General features: G+C 37.5%; 1 protein-coding gene across 2 annotated transcripts in view; it reads left to right on the plus strand.

Annotated features, from left to right (window-relative positions):
• Positions 1-25,307, plus strand: part of UPF2 (UPF2 regulator of nonsense mediated mRNA decay) — a 107,028-nt gene that overhangs the window by 74,757 nt on the left and 6,964 nt on the right. The window contains exons 16-21 of one of the 2 annotated variants that reach the window (XM_028114686.2): positions 4,746-4,885; positions 9,115-9,219; positions 9,522-9,620; positions 15,470-15,637; positions 23,672-23,813; positions 24,979-25,099. In XM_028114686.2, coding sequence (XP_027970487.1) covers positions 4,746-4,885; positions 9,115-9,219; positions 9,522-9,620; positions 15,470-15,637; positions 23,672-23,813; positions 24,979-25,099 — 775 coding nt within the window. Of the gene's footprint in view, positions 1-4,745; positions 4,913-9,114; positions 9,220-9,521; positions 9,621-15,469; positions 15,638-23,671; positions 23,814-24,978; positions 25,100-25,307 lie in introns of those variants that run through there. The other variant, XM_028114688.2, reaches the window with a different exon arrangement.

A 25,307-nucleotide genomic window follows, 5' to 3' on the forward strand; every position in this document is an offset into this window, starting at 1 on the left:
GGATCCTGGGATCATGACCTGAGCCGAAGGCAGACGCTTAACCATCTGAGCCACCCAGGCACCCTACTTCAAATGCTTTTTAAAAACATTTTTTATTTTAAAGATTGTATTTGAGTGAGAGAGCACGAGAAAGTTGGGGAGGACAGAGGAGAGGGAGAAGCAGACTCCCCGCCGAGCAGGGAACCTGTGGGGCTCAATCCCAGGACCCTGAGATCATGACCTGAGCCGAAGGCAGAGGCTTAATTGACTGAGCCACGCAGGTGCTCCTACTTCAGATGCTTTGATATAGTTAAGTATTAGCTTTGTTTCCCAAAAACTTTTACAAATGGTACTCTTTGTGTAGTGGGCATGGGTAACACTAGTTTGACACCTAGTTTGGTAGCAGTACAGAGTGTGGTGTGCTTTATCCTTTATAGAGCAAAGGGTTAAGTTAAAGGACCTCAGGCTTCTTTTGAGGGGGTCTGTTCTTGTTTAGAATATGGGAAGGGAAAAACAGGCCACCATTTGTGAATCAAACTCTAAAGATGATGGCAACTAGAATCAGTATGCTCCCAAGTTGTCCCATTTTCTTCCTGTTTTGGAGTCTAAATATCAGGAAGAAGATGTACATGAGTGAATCTATATTAAATCTATTTCCTATTGATAAACCATAAGATAATACAGTATCTCGCCTTTGGTAGTTTTTTTGTTTTCAGGCACTTTGTAAATTCATGTTATTTTAACTTTATAACAGCCCAATGCTAACATAATAGTTAATGAGAAAGCACTACAAAGTTCCTTTGTATTTTGAAAGTCATTTTAATATTATTAAAAGTAGTACTTGTTTGGAGCACCTGGTGGCTCCATCGTTTAAATGGCTGACTTGATTTCGGCTTAGGTCATGATCTCAGGGTTGTGGGATTGAGCCCCACGTCAGGCTCTGCGCTCAGCATGGAGTCTGCTTGAGGATTCTCTCTCTCCCTCTCCCTCTGCCCCTCCCCTCACTCTCTCTCTCTGTAAAATAAATATACCTTAAAAAAAAAAAGTAATACTTGTTTATGGCAGAAATTGTGAAAAATACCAAGAAAACAAAAGTCCCATTCCATACATAAGAATAATCATGTGTTAACATTTTTTGGTGTATGTTCTATTCTTTTAAAATTTTTTCACGTTTGCCGTTTTATAACTGGATTTTTTTCTACCTAATATATTATGAAATTTCTTCCTGACATGAAATAGTTTTCTAATTCTTAATTGTCTGTATTCCTATGTATGAATGTGCCATAATTTTTTTAATCCTAATGTTTGACACTTAGGTTATTTCCAGTTTTACATTACTGTAAGTAACATTTTTGTGTGATATTTGTGTGTATCTTGGTTTTCTCAGTATAGACATAGAATTACTGGCTAAGACATTCTCTTTAAATTTAAGAACAAAACCAAAATGGTTATAGGCAATATAATCTGGTTTGGAACTTCTAGATTGTATTGTAGTATAAGGAACAGAAATGAGGGAAACAAGTGAAAAAGAAAAGAAACCACATGAATAAAGTATAAAGCCAACAGTATATTTCACGAATTAGAAATAAAATCAGAACAGAATAAAAGGCCTAGAAGCACCCCCAATTAAATACAAAATAATTTATCTATAATGAACTAGGAATCTTAAAAATAGGATAAGGGCAATAGGTCAGCATTTTGGAGGAAAACTGATATAGAGCCACATCTTCTCAAACTCCAGTTGGATTCAAGAGTTAAGTATTTATTTTTAGGGGTGCCTGGGTGGATCAGTTAAGCATTTGCCTTTGACTCAGGTCATGATCCCAGGGTCCTAGGATCAAGTCCTGCATCAGGCTCCTTGCTCGGTGGGGAGCCTGCTTCTCCCTCTCCCTCTGCCGCTCCCCCTGCTTGTGCGCACTCTCTCTCCTCTTTCACTCTCTGACAAATAAATAAAATCTAAAAAAAAAAAAATTATTTTTAAAAATAGATCTGATTTTCAAATATTTGGAGAGCTGTTAATTTTCCCAAATTCTAAAACAGTAGAAGAAAGCATATACATGGCAACAGATTTGGGCTTTTAAAGCTTTTATACAACAGAAAAATAAAATTAAAGTGAAAATAGCTTCCATGCCAGGTTAGTTTCACTTGCATAAAGAGCACAGGCAAATTGGTAATAAAATAGAATACCCTAATAGATAAATGAACATGACATAATCACATAAGGGAGGGCGGGGGAGGATTGGTGTTTTTATTGAGTACTGTCTGATGCCAGAATGACACAGGAAGGCAATGTTAGTCATATTTGGCAAATCAAAACACTGGGCTAACCTGTCAAGCCAGAATTCAAAGACTGTGCTCTCTCTGACATATTAAGTATGAGAGGAAATGCTCAACATTTCGAGTAAGCAGAAAAATATAATTTAAAGCAGTCTGAAAGGAAGTATTACAATTTTTACTATTTCTGTTACGAGTAGGAGAACTGAGGCACCAAGCAGCATTTTGTTGTTTGTATTTTTTTTTAAGATTTTATTTATTTATTTGAGAGAGAGAGAGAAAGCATGAGAGGGAAGAGGGTCAGAGGGAGAAGCAGACCCCCCGCTGAACAGGGAGCCTGATGTGGGACTTGATCCCGGGACTCCAGGATCATGACCTGAGCCGAAGGCAGTCGCTTAACCAACTGAGCCACCCAGGCGCCCTGTTGTTTTTATTTTGTTAACTTTATGTCCTGTGGGTGTACATTTTTATCTCCATTGTTTATTTTAGATTGAAAGTGTCCTAGGGATCAACAGCTGGATAGTTATTGTGCTGTTTAGCAAATGCAAAATATATTTATAAATTGCTTTTGAAAGTAACCTGCAATGCAAATGAAAGTGTGCTAGAAATAGTATGTATTTTCCTTACAAATTAGAAGTATGTCTATCAAAACAAAGCAACTTATACATTATAGTTCTTCCCACTATGCATGTTTAAGTGGATAGAACAAAGGTGTAAGGATAGCTCATGCTGTGTGAGTTTATCAGCATTGTGATATTTTTACTCAATGTAAGATTTAGACAGTTGTGACTTTATATTTTTTTGCCTTTGATAACTTAAATAATAGTCCCAATATTCTGCTTCTTAAAGTCCCTATAAAAAATAAATAAATAAAATGTATATGTATAAAATCTATATTTGTATCTGAAAACTAGTGAGAAATTTTAAGTTAATGGTTTCTCATTCTGAAACACCAACTTCTTTTCTCAGCATTAATTTTCCTTAGAGCATTATCTAATTTTTCTTAATTTTTTTTTATTTTCAAACGTCAGTGTACCTACTTTAATCACTCTGTACTTTCATATTTTTGTCAGTTCTTGGTTAATTTCTTATACTTAAGACACTGGAATAATTTTTTACTCTTATTGGTTAAGTTATTCAAATTCTCTGGGCTTCACTATTCCTCATAAAATGAAAGAGTTAAATCATTACATGATTGCTAAAGTTTCTTTCTGCTCTAATCATCTAAGAGTCTGAATAAACAAGTATTTACTAAACACCTACTGTGTATTTATCAATGTATGGCCTCTGATAAGTTATGAATATATAAAACAAGTTCTTTGTTTTCAAGGGCCTTATAATTTGATGTAACGTTTATGAAATCATTAGAAAAAAACATTACATGGTGTATCCTTAAATGTAAAGTGCTATGAGAAATTCTCCAACTGCTTTAGGAGCAAGTAGGAAGAGTAATAGATTCAGATACTCTTTGCGTTTATGCAGGAAGTAAAATTTAGACTGAACTCAGAGAATGCATAGGAAGAACTTGAAAGTGTACCTTGAAGGATATTCTCTATTGAGAAGAGTATCAGATGAGCAGGATTCCAAGATAGTACGCTTTGTGACAAGAGAAGAGGCCCAAGCTATAGGAGAAGGCTCAGGAGAGAGTAGGGGAAAGTCAAGTCAGATGAGGCATCTTGAAAGTAGAGCGAGTGGTTTGGAATTCAAATGTTAATTAAGAGGAGTTGACTAGATAGTGAGGTGTAGATGAACATGGGAGGTGCAAGCAAATTCAAGCCAGGGAGTTCCCTGAGGAGGATGATACTGAAGAAAAAAATTAAGCCCTTTGGTGACACAACTTTGCCTCCTTCCTTTAGTCTTAATGTACAGACACTCAGATTGATAGCCAAATGTGATTTCTCCATGAAGGCGACATAATTTTATATCTTTGATGTTGGAGAAATTCTAAAATGTCATTTGATAAAAAGTGTGACCGAGGCTGCATCTTACATGGTTGAGGCTGCATTTTATATGCTGGTACGTTTTGTTCGTGTTCTTCTGAGATGGAGATAAACAGAAAATGAAAGAAAAAAAAATACATGTTTATATATACACACATATAAATACAAATATATATATAAAATGTGTCATTGCTTTTTTTGTTGAAATGAAGGTCTCTTTAGTTTGTAAAATGTTTCTCAAATAATTTTAAATTGTGTTCTTATTCTATTCTGAGAAAATGGCTGTTGAATTTTCTCACTTAATACATACTTCTTGGGGCGCCTGGGTGGCTCAGTCATTAAGCATCTGCCTTCGGCTTGGGTCAGGATCCCAGGGTCCTGGGATCAAGCCCCGCATCGGGCTCCCTGCTCCGCCTGCTTCTCCCTCTCCCACTCCCCTTGCTTGTGTTCCCTCTAAAATCTTAAAAAAAAATACATACTTCTAAATTAAGTGGTATAATATTGAAAATTTACTCCTTTTTATGTTTTTTTCCACTTTCTCCTCATTTCAAGGCTTAGTAAATGACAAAGACTCAAAAGATTCTATGACAGAAGGAGAAAACCTTGAAGAGGATGAAGAAGAAGAAGAAGGAGGAGCCGAAACAGAAGAACAATCTGGAAATGAAAGTGAAGTAAATGAACCAGAAGAAGAGGTGATGACTTTTGTTTATAGCCAATAGGTACATTTGTACAAGAATATCTTGATTATTTGAGCTAAGATTTTCTTTAATGTGTAAAATAAGATCTCCTCCTTAGTTTTATTATAGGAACTGTAACTAGTAGTATATGTCTGTTGGAAAACCCATGGAATTAAGGTGTTTTTTTGTTTTGTTTTTTTGTTTTTCTTTTTTAAGTAAGAAAATCATAGTATTGACCAGAAGATCATAGGACATTTTTTTATTAGGATCATTTTTTTAGAGTAGATTTTGCTGGTGCACTAATTAAATAAACAATCTAATAATTTAAACATCCTTAATAAATGTGTCATTGAAAAGTGACTCATTTTCATGTATTTCTCATCTGAAGAGTTAGGATGTATTTCCTCTTTTTCAAAAGTGAACTTCTATAACTTTGAAAGTTGTATCATTTTTAACCATTGCTTACTTTTCCAATTGCAGTTGTGAATATCATACATGATATGTGTGTGTTTGCTAAGTAGAAAAACACGATGTTCATTTGGCGTTGATGAGCCTTGTCCGGGAGGAGAAGTGAAAGATGTGGTTTAATAAATGAAGTTGGAGGAGTTTGCTTCTCCTCCCTCTCAAGACCACCCTTTCCCATGGCTCCAAGCATAGGGAGAACATTTTAAAGAGAGAAGATAGTTGATTAATAAGAACAGTGTGAGATATTCTACAACTTCAGCTGAGAAAGAAAAGGGCTAGAGTTCACTCTTAGACAAATTGTGCTCTTTGTTTTTGTCTTGGTCCTCAACTTGGTCCTTGGTTCCATATGGCCTTTCAAAGTTATTCCTAGCATCTAACAACCATAATATTTCCTCCTGGATATCAGCTATGTAAATTAAAGATAACTTTAAAGATTAAGTAAGTGTTCTGCTAAAATTCTAATTTTCTGTAGTGTAACATTTATATAATTTAACAGTAAGTACAAGATTTATCATTATAGTAGTAATAATATTTACATAACCATTTCTCATACCATGCTGTGAGGTAGGTAAGAAAATAAGGCACAGGTAGTTTAATTTGCCCAAGATCTCACAGTAGTAAGTGCCGAGCCAGTATTTGAACTCAGACAATGTGACCTGTGTTTTGCTGCCCCTCCTGCATTTCCTTAGCCAGTTTTTGTGGTCCATTCACTTCCAGATCCCACAGATTATTATGTATAATAGGGATTAGAATAGTGGAATTCTTGTTCAGCATTTCAATTTCAAAAGTTAATCCATTTTATTTTGCCTGAGTAATATGAAAATAAAGGGTAAAGAGAAAAAGTTAATGCAGTTTAACTTAGTTTAGCTTAATTTTTGAATACGAAGTTGTTGTTTTTTTTATTTTATGTTATGTTAGTCACCATACATTACATCATTAGTTTTTGATGTAGTGTTCCATGATTCATTGTTTGCGTATAACACCCAGTGCTCCATTCAATATGTGCCCTCCTTAATACCCATCACAGGCTGAACCATCCCCCCACCCCCCTCCCCTCTAAAACCCTCAGTTTGTTTCTCAGAGTCCATAGTCTCTCATGGTTCCTCTCCCCCTCTGATTTCCTCCATTCATTTTTCTCTCTTTTTTTTTTCTTTTAAAACATGTAATGTATTAACATGTTTCAGAGGTACAGGTCTGTGATTCATCAGACTTACACAATTCACAGTGCTCACAATAGTACATACCCTCCCCAATGTCTGTCACCCAGCCACCCCATCCCTCCCACCCCCCACCACTCCAGCAACCCTTAGTTTGTTTCCTGAGATTAAGAATTCCTCATAATCAGTGAGATCATATGATACTTGTCTTTCTCTGATTGACTTATTTCGCTTAGCATAACACCCTCTAGTTCTATACACGTCGTTGCAAATGGCAAGATTTCGTGTTTTTTGATGGCTGCATAATATTCCAGTGTGTGTGTGTGTGTGTGTGTGTGTGTGTGTGTGTATACACCACATCTTCTTTTTTAAAGATTTTATTTATTTATTTATTTGAGAGAGAGAGAGAGAGAGAATGAGAGATAGCATGAGAGGGAAGAGGGTCAGAGGGAGAAGCAGACTCCCTGCTGAGCAGGGAGCCCGAAGTGGGACTCGATCCCGGGACTCCAGGATCATGACCTGAGCCGAAGGCAGTCGCTTAACCAACTGAGCCACCCAGGCGCCCTACACCACATCTTCTTTATCCATTCATCTGTTGATGGACATCTTGGCTCTTTCCACAGTTTGGCTATTGTGGACATTGCTGCTATAAACATCGGGGTGCACATACCCCTTTGGATCCCTACATTTGTATCTTTGGGATAAATACCCAGTAGTGCAATTGCTGGATCATAGGGTACTTCTGTTTTCAATTTCTTGAGGAACTTCCATACTGTTTTCCAGAGTGACTGCACCAGCTCGCATTCCCACCAACAGTGTAGGAGGGTTTCCCTTTCTCCACATTCTCGCCAACATCTGTCATTTCCAGCCATTTTGGCTGGTGTGAGGTGGTATCTCATTGAGGTTTTGATTTGGATTTCCCTGATGCCAAGCGATGTTGAGCATTTTTTTCATGTGTCTGTTGGCCATTTGGATGTCTTCTTTGGAAAAATGTCTGTTCCTGTCTTCTGCCCATTTCTTGATTGGATTATTTGTTCTTTGGGTGTTGAGTTTGATAAGTTCTTTATAGATTTTGGATACTAGCCCTTTATCTGATATGTCATTTGCGAATATCTTCTCCCATTCTGTCCGTTGTCTTTTGGTTTTGTTGACTGTTTCCTTTGCTGTGCAAAAGCTTTTTATCTTGATGAAGTCCCAATAGTTCATTTCTGCCTTTGCTTGAATAGGAAGTATTTTTTAAGTGGTAAGAAATGATTAATTTTTTCAAGCAAATTTAAGAGCATCTCTTGCAAATTTGATTTTGAATTATAGACTTATGTTTATTAAAAAGCTAATACATTTCAGGGTGCCTGGGTGGCTCAATCGGTTAAGCATCTGCCTTTGGCTCAGGTCCTGATCCCAGGGTCCTGGGATCAAGCCCCACGTCAGGTTCCCTGCTCGGCAGAGAGCCTGCTTCTCCCTCTTTTCGGGCCCTCCCTTCCTCCCAGCTTGTGCTCTCTTGCTCTCTCTCACATAAATAAATAAAATCTAAAAAAAAAAAAAGATAATACATTTGAAAAAAGTAAGTGCATTTCTTACATCCCAGAATATTTCCACTTTAGAAATGCTAAAAATCTCTCTCTCTATAGTAAATTATAATACTGTTATGTATGTTATGTATTGTTTGTTGTTATGTTATGTATACTAAATTGTTATGTGTACTAAAAAAATTGTAAGAAATTTAAATAATTCATTTTCTCTTAGGAATTTTTTCTCATTCACATTATTTCTCTTAGCACAATGAGAAGCTGGATTTAGTGTAGTCTTTTTTTAAACCTACAGATCTAAGTAAGAATGAATTGTGTTGTTGGAAATGGAAGAATACACAGATAGGGTGCAACTGTGTCTTTTTTATGTGTGTGTCCTTTTGAAAAAATCACTGAGGTTATTTCCAGTCTTCTGTTTGAAAAGAAAATTTGGCTGTTAGAAGAGGTGGGGGCATTGACAGGAGAGGATGGGGAGGAGTGCGGGGTCAGAGTGTCTAGCTCCTCTGCTTGATAGGCAGTGTGTCCTTGGGCAAGTCGCTTGACTTACTCAAGCCTTGTTTTTTTCATGGATAAAAATGGGGACATGTTATGCTACCTTCTTCAGAATTCAGTAGAGCAAACAAAATGAAGTATGTGAGCACACCTTCCAAGCTGACGTGCTTTATACAATGTAGTGCTTTATAAATTTAGTGTTCTTGCTTTCAACGGCTAACCATGTTAAATTTGAACTATTTATTGACTTTCAGAGTTAGATGGGTATTAAAGAACTACTATGAGAAATTCAGTCTCAAAATAGGAGAAATCTACAAAAGGTTCAGGAAGCTCATTCCTTGTGCAATTTAAGGAAGAATTTCTACAAAGGATCTTTGTATTATTAGATCAGCAGAAGGTAGTGAGATGGGTTTTTGGCTACTGGTGTGCATTAGTTTTCAACTAATGCTGCCTGCTGAGACTTTGCTCTGAGTCATAGGCAGACTGCGTAAAAGGCTGGAACTTGAGATAATGAACAATTATACAGAAGTTTTTAAATCTTAAGACATGTAAAATAGAGATCCTTTTCAAAATGTTTTAATCTTCTAATATTAAATAATTTCAGGAGGGTTCTGATAATGATGACGATGAAGGTGAGGAGGAAGAGGAAGAGAATACTGATTACCTTACAGACTCCAATAAAGAGAACGAAACCGATGAAGAAAATACTGTATGTATGGCTGAAAATTGGCTTTTGAAATCATTCCACATTCTCATTATTATTTCAGTTATAGCCACTGAAGTTGTGTTTCTTGTGATTATTTGAAAAATATTCCTTTGGAAATTCATTTTGTTTGTTTTCCTAAGTACTTTACTATATTAACACTTTCTTTTTAACATGTAATAGTGTTACATACTTTACTCACTCATTCCTTGAGTTATGTTGAACCAAGTTACCAGTACAAAAGACTCTGCCGTCCAAAACATGATGGTTAAAATTTCTGGTCTGGTTTCTTGTTTTGTTTTAATAAGGAGGTAATGATTAAGGGAGGTGGACTTAAGCACGTACCTTGTGTGGAAGATGAGGACTTCATTCAAGCTCTGGATAAAATGATGCTGGAAAATCTTCAGGTATGAACGGTTCCTCTACTCCAGAGTGTCTTCTCACTACAGAACACTGCAGCACCATCCATTCTGGTTGACACCAGGGTCTCCACATCTGAACATTTGCCTCTGCAGCAACTTTTTCCTGTGTGTACAGCTTGCAGTTGCCAGTACTTCCAGCATCCCAGATCCCGATTTGAACATTTCTTTGAGATACGCTGGGAGAAAATGTAGTAAATATAAGACTTAGAACAGAGTAATTTCATTGTACCAGTCTCTGCCTTTTGTCTCTGAAGTCCTATCTCTGTTTCTAAGACCTTTTTACTTATAGTTTGTTTAGGATTCAAACTTTGCCAACGATAAATATTTGGGGAAATTTAGTATAATTTAAGTTTGATTTAAAATTTGAGTAACTGGAACGCCTGGGTGGCTCAGCCGGTTAAGCGTCTGCCTTTGGCTCAGGTCATGATCCCAGGGTCCTGGGATTGAGCCCCGCACCCCTCTCTGCCTGTTGCTCCCCCTGCTTGTGTGCTCTCTCTCTCTCTCTGACAAATAAATAAAATCTTTAAAAAAGTAAAAATAAAAAAATAAAATTTGAATAACTTGTTTGTAAATATTTAGAGGAATATTGCTCATTTGATGTTTAAAAAAATGTTTAATATATTCTTGACATTAATATACTGGATTTTATAAAAAACTCCATCTTCCCAATTTAGATTATGTTTTTCTGTAATTAGAGGTCACATCCTGTGGACTCTTTACTTCTATCCTCTCTATGGTTATTGTTAAACTTGTGGAGAGTGCTTCTTTTGAGATAGGGTATGAGGGCCCCATGCTGTAGGCTTATTGGAAAATGGGAAGGGAGGAAGTGAAAATACTAGATACAGAGACAAGTGATTCTTGAGTTTTCCTAGAAAGGGGGGAGAAATGGAGAGGTGACTAGAGGTAAAAGAGGAGGGTTGTTTTTATTTTTATTTTTTTAAAGATTTTATTTACTTTTTGACAGAGAGAGACACAGCAAGAGAGGGAACACAAGCAGGGGGCAGAGGGAGAGGGAGAAGCAGTCTTCCCGCTGAGCAGGGAGCCCGATGTGGGGCTCCATCCCAAGACCCTGGGATCATGACCCGAGTCGAAGGCAGACGCTTAACAAATGAGCCACTCAGGCCTCCCGAAGAGGGTTTTTTTTAAGATGAAAGGTATTGTAGTCTTTCTGTGCTGGTGGAGTAATCCTTTAAGGAAGAAATACTGGATTTTACTTTCATGGATGCCACCAAGGCCAAAAACTATGATAAAGTACAAATTTAGTGTCATAGGTATATTATGACCTAATATACCTATGACACTAATATAAACGTATATTAAAGTTTCTTCATATATCTAGAAATATTATGAAGTCTTAAATTCATGTCATTTAGGAGCATAAGTCATCAAATAAGATAATCATACTCCCTTTAAAGAGACAGATAATAAACAGTTTATTTCTTAAAAAAAGAAAAGATTTTAATTTATTCATTTGAGAGACAGAGAGAGAGAGAGCACGAGCAAGGGGGAGAGGCAGAGGTCTCGAGAAGCAGACTCCCTGCTGAGCGGGAGCCCGATGTCAGGCTGGATCCCGGGACCTGGAGACCACGACCTGAACTGAAGGCAGACGCTCAACCATCTGAGCCACCCAGGCGCCCCAACAACTTATCTCCTAAAGAGACTTTTCCTGTCTTACATAAGTCAATAGCCATCAACTCTGTTGTTCATTTGTCTGATAAGTATTATTGAGTATGTCTGTGTGCCTAGCACTGTGCAGTGGGTAAAAGTAAATTAAGTAGTAAAGTAGTAAATAAAAACAGACCTGGTTCCTGCCCTCAAGAGACTAGTTTTATGGGGAAGGTAGATGTTTAACAACTAAACAAATACATAATTTCAAATTGTGCTTAATGCTAAGGAACTAAAAGAATAGAATGCTTTTTTAGAGATAGGATAATCAAAGATCATGAATTTTAGACAAGACAGGCAGAAATGAAGCTAGCCATCTAGGTGAAAAATTGGGAGAATATGGGAACAATGTGTCAGAGGTCCTGAGGCAGAAGAGGATGTGTAATGTTGGAAAAACTAAAAGGAAGCCATTATTACCAGAGCCTAGTTGGTCTGTTTGGAGGGTGGCCCAGTATGAGAATGGATATTTATGATGGGTCTTCTTTGGATGGCACAGTCCTATATGAACCATAGGTTCATATGAAGGTGGTTTAGACTGGGACAAGACGAAAAGCAAGGAGAATGTCAGGTAGACTGATTCAAAGGCTGACAATCCTAGGGAGAGATGATGATCGTCTGTCTAGAATAAGGGCAGGGCACAGGGAATGAAGTCTGGATTCAAAAGCTGTTTAGGAAGGAGAGTGAACCAGATTTATTTAGCACTTGGTCAGATAGCAGTGGGTCAAGGAGTCAAGGACAGCACAGTTCTTTAGCTTGGGCCACTGGCTAGTTATCTCTGGTTGGAAATAAGGGGAAAGTGAGCAAGAGTTTCACTTGGCTTTGTTAAGTTCGAGAAGCCTGTGAAGTGCCAAAATGGAAATGTCGGAGATCAGAAGAGAAACACAAGTGGGGTGGTTGTTAGAGCATACGTAAAGATGTAGCAGTAAATGAGCCATCCACGTATAAAGTTTGGAGAGAGGGGGCGCTTGGGTGGTTCAGTCAGTTAAGCATCCAACTCTTGATCTCAGCTCAGGTCTTGATCTCAGGGTCAAGAGTTCAAGCCCCAAGTTGGACTCCACACTGGGCATGGAACCTACTTTAAAAAAAAAAAGAGTTTGGAGAGAGGAAGAGCACGTTCAAGGTTGAGTCCTGAGGAGCCCCTAACATTTAGAAAGTAGGTAGAAAAGCTGATGGAGTCAAGATAGAGTCTTTTGATACGGTCCAATAATCATTGTTTATTGGGAGTTCTTGAAGAAGCAAGCTGGAAGGATGGGAGGATGTGATGAGAGAGGGCTTGAATTCACATTTATGCGTATGTGTTTAGTGTACTGGAGAAAACTTAATCCTATATCCAGGCACTAATTTTCAAACACCGTCAGATACCCAAAGCAAACAGACATAAGGAGTTTCCTTCTTTGGATAAAGTTGTCACAGGAAGACACAGTAGCATAAAAGATACTGATTCTCCATCAATCAGGTCCTTAGATTTTGTGTAGTCCTAATTCTGCCCCACCGGAAGGGCTGGCAGGGGGCAGGAATGAGGGCTTGGGGTTGGGGGTAGTTGGAGAAGGGCGGGGAGATGGATGCAGAAAGGTGGGTTTTTTTTAAGATTTTATTTATTTGAGAGAGAGAGAAAGGGCTTGTTTTTTTTTAAGATTTAACAATATTATTCTTAAAAGTATCTGTAAGAATAAACAAAATAGGAAACTTCTGGAAAGTGGGGGATGAGAACCTCTACAAGAAAATAAAACATTTTAAACACGCAGTAATAGATTGGCATAGCAGTAAAGAGATTAATGAAATAAGAGAGTCCCAAATAGACCTAAAACGTGGCAATTTAGTAACACTGTAAAGATAATATTGTAAATCAGTTGAGGGAAAATGGATTATTCAGTGAATGGTCAGTAAAAAATAAAGCTGAATTTCTATTTTATTTCCACACCAGAATTAATTGCAGATTTATCAGAAATCTTAAAAATTGTTCAGACTGTTGAGTACTGCATTAAGATTTCATGTTTATCCTTCATACCTTGCTGTCAGGTACTGTTAGTGCCATGTTTCAGTTAAAGCCACGGTTAAGGCCATAAGCCTAGTAAGTGGTATAGTCTGTTCTCAGCCACCTTGCTCTTTGCTTTCCAGCACAGAATGCCATAAGAAATGACAAACCGGGGAGTGGGGGGCATATATATATATATATACATACATACATACACATATATACATATATATGTAATATAAATATAAGATTAAAAAAATATATATATATGGTCTATACAATGCAGGGTTAATAGTTGTACTATAACAACAGATCCTGCAAGCCAATGAGAAAAAAATAAATGACCCGAGTTTTTTTTGTTGATTGAAAAAACAAGTGGAATCATGCTAAAGCTCACTGATAATCAAAAGATAGCCTGGGTGGCTCAGTTGGTTAAGTGTCTGCCTTTGGCTCAGGTCATGATCCCAGGGTCCTGGTATCAAGCTTTGTATCAGTAGGTTGGGCTCCCTGCTCAGCTGGGAGTCCGCTTCTCCCTCTCCCTGTGCCTCTCCCCCGGCTTGTGTGCATGATCTCTCTCTCTCTCTCTCTTAAATAAATAAAATCTTTAAAAAAAAAAAAGTCTAGACTATCAATAGAGGACCAATTATATAAATAAGGGCATAGCCATATAATTAGCTCTGTATATACTCAGCTAGAAAGATGCCCATGGCATGGAATCAAAAAGAAGAAAAACATGTATAGTATAGAACAATATGCAAAGTTACACCTTTTATTTATATGTTTACATTAGTATTTTCAAGAAAAATCTGGAAGAACATGCCCCATTGATACTGGGTTTTGCATCTTGGAGTGGGTGGAAGGGGGGTAGAGGAAGGGGTTGGTGTGGACACACTGATATATTTTTGTATCTAAATAATTTACAAATAATATGTTAATTTTGTAATTAGAAAATAGTTAATTTATAAGTCAAGAGTGATCTAACCTGATCCTTTCAAATTTTAAGTAAAAAGTTTGTAAATCTTACAAACCTGGGAGAACTTAAGGCAAATTCTAACAAATTAGAACTTAGAAATAATAAAACTTTACACCTTTAGTACCATTTTATTTGATTTGAAATCTCTTGCAAACAGGGAGCCTATATCAAAAAATCATTTAAATTGTAGTAAAGCAATTTCAAAACCTCATGGCCTTTCAGCATTACCTGCTTAGCTTTGAAGAATCAAGTTCAGCTCTTTCCTCATTTGTGCTCCCTTCAGCAAATACAGAAAATTATGTGCAGTTCCCTAAATGCACCATACTGTTTCATGTCTTTGCTTTTGCACCTGTTCTTCCCCTTCCTAAATTCCCTCCATATCCCCTAGACTGCTCTGCTACCATTTGCTTATAAGAAATCATATGAAACCTTAAAGACATTTTCAAGTATCCCATTTTTATTCAATCTTTTATGAAATCTCAGCATCCAGCCATTCCCAACCAGGCCTATATATAGTCCCTCCATCCCCAACACAGGTTACATGTAACTTGGATGAATTGTAATTAATTGATTTCTCTCTCTTAACAAGTTGTGAGCTCTCTGAGGGTAGAGACTGTGTTTTTAGGATGAGTACCTCAAAGCCTAATGCACAGTAAGTCTTAAGTGAAGGTTTGTTTAAATAATTGATAAGTACAGTGTCAACGTTAAAAACTTGGGTATTAACAAACATAAAGCTAATCTGAACATTAATAGATTTCATTCATTCTTAAACATTAACTGAGCACCTGTGGGCTGCACAACACTGCTAGAGCACACCAGGGAAAGGGTGTCCAGTGCTGAACCCCACCAGTCTGGTGGAGGATTCTCACAGGGAAGGAGGCACTCGTGACACATGGTAATTGTGAAGGAAGACGTGTGGTGTGGGTATGCATTTCCAGAGCAGGTGAGGTTAGGAGAACTTACAGCATTGTGTGTTTGGGCTCAGGGGAGGCTGCAGTGATAAACAGGAGCCAGTCACAGAGATCTGCCAAGCCATATATGTAAGAGCTGGGGGTAGGGGAGGGGCAACTCTGTTTCAGTGACCTTTCAGAGAGATTACTTTGGCTCCAGTGATTGGTGTGTTTTAGGAACTTTGGCACTGAATGAATTGTTCGAAATTTTTATTTACATATATCCATGTGTACTTTGGAATACTTATATTTTTTCATTTCTGTCTTTAAGCAACGAAGTGGCGAATCTGTCAAAGTGCACCAGCTTGATGTTGCTATTCCCTTGCATCTCAAAAGCCAGCTGAGGAAAGGGCCTCCACTCGGTGGTGGGGAGGGAGAAGCAGAGTCTGCAGACACAATGCCGTTTGTCATGTTAACAAGAAAAGGCAATAAACAGCAGGTAAGAAATTGTCCTCTGTGTATTCACAATTGATTGTTAGTTATAACTGTTTTGTAGGTTCTAAGTTATCTTTTGCCTATGAGGGGAAAGAATTGGAAACATTTAAAGTATTCAGCGGTAAAAATAATTTTATTTATTATATGTATGGAAGACACATCTGACTGCTGTTGAATGGATATTTTTTAAAGGAAAGGACATTTAAATTATAAATTCATAAATATTTGTTAGAATATATAAATACCGGGGCGCCTGGGTGGCTCAGTTGGTTAAGCGACTGCCTTCGGCTCAGGTCATGATCCTGGAGTCAGCAGGGAGCCTGCTTCTCCCTCTGACCCTCCTCCCTCTCATGCTCTCTCTCTCTCATTCTCTCTCTGTCAAATAAATAAATAAAATCTTAAAATAAAATATTAAAAAAAAAAAGAATATATAAATACCTTGACTTTCAGGAGGAAGGTTTCATAAGTAAGCTCAGGGTGGGAAAGGAAAGGAGGATGTTGACAGATACAGCTCTAGAAAATTTTCAGTTAAGATTTCTCTTGAAAAATCATTGTTTTCTGACTTCTAATCCTTCTCCATTCTCCTTATACTGCTTCCCCCTTCTTTCCCTTATCTCATAGACAGCCCTCAAAATCATTTCCCTGACTGCTAAGGTGTTACTTCAGGGATTCATAAACTGATTCATACATTCATACATCAAATATTTATTGATTATTGAGCATCTACTACGTGCCAAATACCAAGTACTGAGGCTATGGTGATATATAAGATAAAGTCCCTGCCCTCGTGAGTTCACATCCTGCCAAGGTTAATAAACGAATGTATGTGCAGAGAGTGCAATGTGCTGTGAAGAAAAAAAAGCCCAGCTCTCAGACACAACTCTAGGATATATCACCCATTACCAATTCTATAAAAGTTCTCCCAAATTTTAACATTTCTGAAATCAAGCTGCCTCCTAGCATTGATGGGCTCTTGTGATAATTGGCAGCATTATTTTCTGTTTTAGTGGTGTGTAAAATAATGGAGCTCTTAAAATTAGGGGAACGTTAGATTCTGTGAAATATGGTAGCTACCACCTCTTATTATAGACAAGTCTAATACCTCGCTTCTGTATTCATTCGTATAGTCATGTCCCAGGTAATTTGTTGTTCACTCTCTATGCACTAGGCAGGCACTGTCCCAGGTGCAAAATGTACAGCAGTCACCAGAGTCCCTCCGCTGGGGAGGGAGGGTGAGATGAGAGGGGGGCGAGTTTTCATTCCAGTGCTGGGAGGCAGACAGTGGGGAAATACATAAGGTTGGGTTGGGGGAAATGCAGCAAGATAGAGGCAGCAAGGAGAGAGGTCGGGAGCCTGCTGGGCTGAAGGGCATGGTGTGCAGGACGTCTAATGGGATGTCACCTGTGATGGAGGGGATAGAGTGCTCCCTCCCCACCAGGACAGCCGCCAAGAGATGACCCCCAAATACTTGGAGGCTCAGGGTTGTCCAGGATACCATTATTTTGCTGTACTGCAAGGAAATCTCCAGATACAAAAACCATGCACCAATTAGAATCCTGGGAAGGGGGGCCGGGGAAGGCGTCACATCATGTTGTATGTCAGCAGTTAACTTTGGCTCAGGCTCAGGGTACTGCTGTGTCTTTCAAGCACTGCCTTCATCATTCCTTTCCAGTCCCGGCCTTCCCTCCATCCCGGCCTCTGGGGTTATTGTGCATTTAGGGGAGCTCTCCCTTTGCCCACCCTCAGGCCAGGTTTGAGCTCTGGAAATCCCCCCGCTCCCCCGTCCTCCACTCAGTCCCTAGAAAAATAAGAGTTTTTTTTTAATCAAGACCCTAAACTTGGTGTTGAATCAAGATCTTTGCAAAACTGCTCTCCTCAGAGCACCTGAAAGTGCTAGTTCATCCCAGTTCCCAGGATTCTCAAAGCCCAGAGTTTTTGCTTTTCTTTCCTAGGGACTACTTCGTTGTCTGAGTCTCACTGTTCTAGTTCAGTCATTACATATTAGGTCTGCTTCATTCTCTGTTTTCTTTAAAAGCTTTTAGCTCCTCCCACACCTCATACCAGATTTTCTGGGCACAAGAGAGAGTTTTGTTTTGTTTTTTTTTATTGTGAAGGGCAGTACTTGGCGACTTCAGTTAGATATGCACTAGTTCCCATTCCAGTGCAGCTACTGAACATTTGTATTACTGGCATACTTTTTTCTTATCTTTTTTTTTTTTTTAAGATTTCATTTATTTATTTGAGAGAAAGTATGAGTGGAGTGGGGGGTGGACAGAGGGACAAGCAGACTCCCCACCGAGTGGGGAGCCCCACCACATGGGGCTCAATCTCAGGACCCTGAGATCATGACCTGAGCTGATGTCAGACGCTTAACTGACTGAGCCACCCAGGTGCCCCAAACCATTTTTCTTATCTAAAAGGGGGCTTAGGAATATCTTTCTGTGAAGATCAAATTGCACAAAATTTAAATAATCCATTTTCTTCATTTGTCCCTCTCTTTTGTGAGGCACATGTGAAAATTCATTTTAACTTTGTCAATTCATATACCCCATTTGACCTTTTTAGGGCATGCAGGCATAAATTAAACCATAGCCTACCCTAAGAAACTTCTGAACTTTGAAAAATAAATTCATTTTAGCAGTCCTAAATTCTAAGTTGTATCGATCAAGGTAAAACTTAAGTGTTTATTTTTTAGAAGGAGTATTTTTGGTTTAAAGTAGATAGATTATATACTGTATAACTTTATACAAAATGAGGAGTGGAAATCCTTATTTCTTAAAATGTGAAATTTTAATTTTTGAGGAAACATTTTTATTGAACTTTACTAAAAATATATTAGCAAGCATGAAACGAGAGCTCAGAGTACTTGGTTATTAAGTAAATTTTCAACTCATAAACTTTATTTGGAATTTTGGAGAATGTTCAATTTTAAGAACATTATTTGAAGAAACATCACTGGTACTTTTGGTCTGAAAAAGAAGGTTATTTTGTTCTGATTTTTATTTCTTTATTTAACTTTTGGGTGTTGGCCCTTCTGGTGCAACGGTTTTTCTAGAAATGTGAAATGTTTTGCCTTATAGGAATCTTTAGTTCTTAAGTGAATGATCTTTTTGTGCACCAGATTTGTGCTCAGAAATAACTTTCTTCTGTAGTCATTAGGAAAATAAAAGTTTGTACCAATGAAATGAGTAGTTGAAAAGAAAAGAGTGTAATGCTAGTCATAATTTATTTTTCTAGATTTAAATATTTATGAGTTAGAATAATGAATTGAAATAAAATGTTTTGATCATTAAAACAGAAGTTTCAATAGAACCGTTATATAATGTTCTAAAGAGCTTTTTTGATTTCTCTAAACGTACAGTGTATTTATTATAGCTTAATACTCGTAAACAACCCATTTTTTTGCAGTTAATTATAAGGAGTCATCATTTGTTTTATATGTCTTTTGACTGGAGCAATTGATACTTGGGATTGTGTGTGTGTGTGTGTGTGTGTGTGTGTGTATTTCAATTTCAACTACAGTTATGAAATAGCTTTAAAATACCTAAAATACCTAAATCACCTTTATTGCAATTATTGTATTCCAGAAAATCTAGTTTGAGTGACTTCAATCTTTTTGTCATCTAATTTGCTATAAAGTAGTAACTCTTTTTTAAAAATGTTTTGGTAGCTTTACATAAAGGCACTTGGTGAGGGTGGCATCAGGAAATTGGTCTCTTGTGCTCTCTGTATTTATTACTGTCTCTTTTATATCCTTTTTTTAAAAAAGATTTTATTTATTTGAGATAGAGAGAGAGCATGAGCTGGGGGGCAGAGGGAGAGGGAGCAGCAGGCTCCCCGCTGAGCAGGGAGCTCGATGCTGGACTCGATCCCAGGACCCTGGGATCCCAGCCTGAGCCAGAGGCAGATGCTTAACTGACTGAGCCACCCAGGCACCCTCTTTCATATCCCTTTTAAGCCCTTGAGAACATTTTCTTTTGTAAAACTTGTCTCACGTCAGTCTTATAAATGAATAGAAACCTGTATTTTTCACATTTTTGATCAAATCATTATGAAATAATGTTTTATACTGTTTCATTAGTGTGGTAAGTACCGTCATTATTAGTCTTTTCAGTGCTGAATTATGAAGGACAGTTCAAATGTTTTTATCAGAAACCCAGTAAGGGAAAAAACGGTCACCCTGTTTTCTCTGAGTGTGTTAATGTGGTAACAGAGAAGCATCTTAGAATTGCAACTTGTGATTTTATGGGGATCAGGAAATTGTCTGCCTTTCTTATTGGGCTGCTTTGCCTTGAGTATTTTGTGAAACAGTAGTAGGTCACTCTTTATGCGTTTGCATATATTTATACATGTTTAGAACCAGTTTGTAAAGCTATTGAGGAAAAGCAGCTAGCTGAATAAGAGCGGTGTAATATTGGAGTCTGTAATTTACCTTGAGAAATCAGATCTTGACCTCTCTTACCCTTACCATCTCAAATAAGGCATCTTATTTGATACTAGAACAGAGAGTGACTTAAAATTTAGCTGTGATTCTTGAAACCTAGTAGGTATTTTGTATTTCACTGAAGACAGTACTCAACATTGCCCATATTTCTTACTAACAATACAAATAAGAAAGAAATGGTGGTAATAACAGTAACAGCTAAAACATACTGAATTCCTACTATATTTCAGACATTGTTCTTTTATGTGTAATTATATCTTTAAAACTAATGTATTAATTTATATAGCTCTGTCTCTATTGATTTATACTGGCAGACTAAATTTTATTTAGAGTATTTGTAGCTCTGATATATCTGCTAACGAGATTCCACAGTTGTTCTGTTAAGGGAAGATTGGAAAATTGCTTCAAGTCATCATTCTGGAAATTGTTCTCATTGTTGTGGTCTTTCTAGAATTTGACATCTCTGTCTCTGTTGTCATAATTTGGCCCATCTCTGTTTGCAGTGTCTGGGTTGTTGTTTTGTTTTTGGGTTTTTTTTGTTTTTGTTTTTGTTTACTTTATTTTTTAAGGTTTTATTTATTTGAGAGAGAGAGAGAGCAAGTGAGAGAGAGAACACGAGCAGGGGAGAGAGACGAGCAGACTACTCGCTGAGCAGGGAGCCCGATGTGGGACTCGATCCCAGGACCCTGGGATCTTGACCTGAGCCAAAGGCAGACGGTTAACCAACTGAGCCACCCAGGTGCCCCTTCAGTGTCCATTTTAATTCAGCTTTTCTCTACCAATAGTTTATAGCACCTAGATTTAGAGATGTAGGTGCACAGAATTTGTAATTGTGGATGAAGGGGAAATGGACCGTCATCAGATCATATATAGTAAAATTAGAAATAAACAGTCTATAACTAGCAGTTTTTAAAGGAGATGTGAGGAGGATGTGGAACTGCTTTTTCTTTTAATTGAAGTATAGTTGACAAGAAGAAGTACTTTTTAAAAGGCTATGTTCAGGGTCATAAGAACAAGGAAGGGTAATCCCACTGCTTGTGGAGAGATTTTTGGAAAACAAAACAAAACAAAGACCAGCTATTCACTTTTGCTTTTATCAACAAGGAAGCTTTCAACCTGGAAGGTTAAGTTGAAGATTGGGTAAAATTAGATACTGTCAAAAGGGATAATTTATCTACTTTAATTGAGTCCCAGTCTTTAGTTAAAAACAAATTATATCCTCAAAGACTGAAATAACTTCTATATGTAATTATAAAGCAGTTGTCGTTAAACTTACTTTTTCTGAAAGAAAAAGTCTTTCAGACTTTTTTTTCTTTCAGACTTTCAGACTCTGAAAGAAAAAGTCTTTCAGAATGAGGCAGTAGTCAAAAGATTCATAGTAGGCAAGTAATTTCCTTGTTCAAAGAGCAAGGGAGAAGTACATTCTGAAAACTATACAATCTGATAAACTTATATCAACTTCTAGCATAATTCTAGATTGAATTTTAAAACAGATGATTTTAGTGATGAGGAAAATGAAAATTAAAACCAAAGTGAAAATAACACTATGTACTCACTAGAATGGCTAAAATTAAAAAGATTGGCCATCCCAAGTGTTGGCAAGGGTGTGGAGGAACCAGAACTCTTGTACACGGCTAGTGGAATGTAAAATGGTGCAAATACTTTGGAAAATATTTTTGTAGTTTTCTTGAAAAGTAAAACACACCACAGGGTGCCTGGCTGTCTCACTTGGTAAAGCATGTGACTCTTGATTTCGGGGTCATGAGTTCAAGCCCCACTTTGGGTATAGAGCTTACTTTAAAAAAATAAAATCATTAAAAAAATTAAAAAGAATAAAAAAATACACCAGCTATTCCCAGCTTTTCATTACTAGCATTTTGCATTTAAGAGAAATGGAGACCTATGTCCACACAGACGTTTGTAAATGTATTTGTAATAATCTAAAATAGAAACCCCAAGTGCTATCAACAAGTGAGCAGATAAGCAAATTACAGTACATTCATACAAAGAAATACTGCTCTATGATAAAAAGGTACAAACTCTTCATGCATACAGTAACATGGATGCATCTCAGAATCACTGTGGGAATTAAGCTGGACAAAATAAAATACGTGTTGTATGATTCAACTTATATAAAATTTTAGAAAGTTCAGACTGATCAGTAGTGACAAATCAAGTTAGCAGTTGCCTGGGGGTGGGGTAGAGGAAAAGATGGGTTACAGAGGGACAGAGGAGCGTTTGGAGGTAATAGACATGTTCATTATCTTGATTGCAGTGAGGGTTTCTTGATTGTATGTGTATGTGGTTTTTTCTTTAAAAGATGGTTTTAAACTCAAAATAGAAAGGGGTGGTTGCAAGGAGTCTGTCCTTGACTACTAGGAGCACATTAAATCAAACTAACCTCACTGGGGAGAATGGTGAGGTTGGTGAAGTCTGTTAGGCCGGTAGCCAAATGGACTACCCTAAACATATTTTTATTTTGATATAGGAGATATTTGGTTATCTACTGTGTTAAAAATGGAGTTAGTTGGGCTTGTAGATGTTTCACACCCACACTTAGTATTTTTCACCTTAGTGTATCTGAGCTGGTGCATTTAGTGTTCTGGGTATTACATTTTAAGAGGAATATTGACTGACTAACGTGCATCATATAAAAGCGAATACCAAAAGAGAGGACATCTGAGATAATATGAAGAATGAGATTGTCAAATCAGATTCAGATGAATTAGAGACTTACATAGTGTTAAGCTTTACTAATAATTTCAAGGATGCAAGCATTCAGAATGGCATAGATCAACCAGAGAGGTCTGGGATCCTGAGCACATGTCTCTGTGTCCTTTCTTTCCTCATCAGGCATGCCCTTGACCCAGAGTATTAGAGGAGGTCTCTTAGCTGAGGGGTGCACATTATACACAGCAGAGAGAATTTCCATTTTGTGTTCACGTAGTTATGTAGGTTACTCAACGATTTCCAGGGAGCCCTTAAACTCATAGACTCTATCTAGGTTTGTGTACCTTGCACAATCCTAACCAGGGACATCCTGCTAAAAACAAAACATTTCATAGGTAAGGACTCTCTCCCATAACAGAGAAATAGATCTTGTAGGGCAGTTGCTTAACTCTTCCTCTGTTCCAACCTTGCATTCTATCTCTAGAAGTAAGAAGGTGTGTCAGTACTAAAGATGAAGTAGATTTGACCTAGATGGTCCAGCAGGCCAGAAAGGGATAGAAATGAGAAGGATGAAGGTTACAGCTTGCTATATAAAAGTCTTCTTGACAGTTATAAGGTCTTCATGGTGGACACTGATACCCTGTTGCTAGATGAGTGCTTCCAAACAGAGTGCAGGAAAGAGGAGCTTCTGCTTTTCTTGAGGTTGAACTTGATGGTCTTTCACTTCCTATCCAGCCCAGTGGGTTTGTCTCTAGAAGATTAAGACTATTACCTGTTTATGTTCTTAGATGATGCTGTCTTTATTGACTTAGAGGAAAGACATTATTTTTCTAAATTTGTTTAATTCTACTTAGCATTTTATTTGAAATCTTTTTTCTTCAATTTTCTCAAGCCATTTGTTATTCCTTTCTTATTTTTTCTCAGTTTAAGATCCTTAATGTACCCATGTCTTCCCAACTCGCTGCAAATCACTGGAACCAGCAACAGGCAGAACAAGAAGAGAGGATGAGAATGAAAAAGCTCACATTAGATATCAATGAACGGCAAGAGCAAGAAGATTATCAAGGTAAACAATCCTTTATAGGACAGAAGTAGAAAAGTTTTATGCTCTTTGGGCTTTTTAAATACAGAATTTCAAGAGTTTTTACCCTCACCTCCTTTTCATGTCATCTTTGTAAATATTTAGCTTAAGAAATTGTTTTTATATTCCATTCTATCTTCACTTAACTTGCAAAATAACACTAATGTAATTTTCATCGTATTTTGCTAACTCCGTAATTCAGTTAAATTCTGTACTATTTAGAGCTGTGTTTGCAACTGAGATGATAATCAGGTTTTAATTGCCTCATGTTGCCAGTCATCTGTGAGCAATTAATTCAACACATATTTATTATCTCATTTGTCTATTTGGGAGTCCTGTCTCAAGGACCCCATGCCTCTTCAGATTTGAGGGTATACCCAAATTAAGATTCTGGTTTCGTGCAGATGTACCCAACACTCTTCAACAAAGTGGAACCTTATGTATAGAGTCCATAACCTCATAAGCCAGCCTCTTGGCGTTTCTGTGGCCCCCAGATTTAGAGCCATAACATGGCTGTTTGTACAGCACTGTATTGACAGACTGCTTTCTGAGAGATTGTTAAATAAATAAATATTTGGTTTTCGACCTTCGAATCTCTCTTCTAGAATCTCTTCTGGTAGATACCCAACATTTTTAACAATCAGTAATAATAGCTAACACTCAGCGTAAGTGCTTACTATGGGCTGGACACTGACTTATGTACTTTTACAAAGCACTTAACCCTCACCACAATTCCAGGAGATAAGTGCTTATTATTATCCCCATTTGACATTTAGGGAAATGAACCGAAGTCCCATGGCTAGTAAGTGGCAGAGCTGGGATTTGAACAAATATTGCCTGGCTCCAGACGCTGTGTTTGTAGCTATTGGACTAGACTGCTTCTCATACTGCTTTACTGCTTCACACTTATGTAGTGGCCAGATTGACAGTATGGGGAAATTGGATATTAAATGCTTAAAGAGCATGTCTCCTCTCTTGATGTACTCTTTCAGAACTTCTTAATCATTGTAGTCTCTGTAATTGTTATTTTTCTTTAATCACCTACTTGACTGAACTAATAAACTTGATCTCCCTAGGGTTTTATTTGCTTCATCGAGGGGAGTGCATTTACAACAGTTAACCACCTTTTCTGTTTTGCTCCTGCTTACAGAAATGCTGCAGTCTCTTGCCCAGCGCCCAGCTCCAGCAAACACCAATCGGGAGCGGCGGCCTCGTTACCAACATCCAAAGGGAGCACCTAATGCGGATCTAATCTTTAAGACTGGTGGGAGGTAAGATGGTCTCTTTTCTTCCTTCTTCAGCTACTTGTTTTTCATGATGTCTGTATGAATAAATTAGATAGTTCTGGATTATACTTAATGATAAAGGCCTAATTTTTAGCAAAATAGAAAAGCCTTCGAGTTGTAGACATTTGAGAAAAGAAAACGTATTTATAAAATAATTACAGTTTTTTGTTTTTTAATTTCAGTCACATTGATC

The sequence above is a fragment of the Eumetopias jubatus genome, unplaced genomic scaffold, assembly GCF_037043125.1.
Source record: "Eumetopias jubatus isolate StellerSeaLion01/CBP00866 unplaced genomic scaffold, mEumJub1_p1.0 scaffold_8, whole genome shotgun sequence".
Taxonomy (NCBI): domain Eukaryota; kingdom Metazoa; phylum Chordata; class Mammalia; order Carnivora; family Otariidae; genus Eumetopias; species Eumetopias jubatus.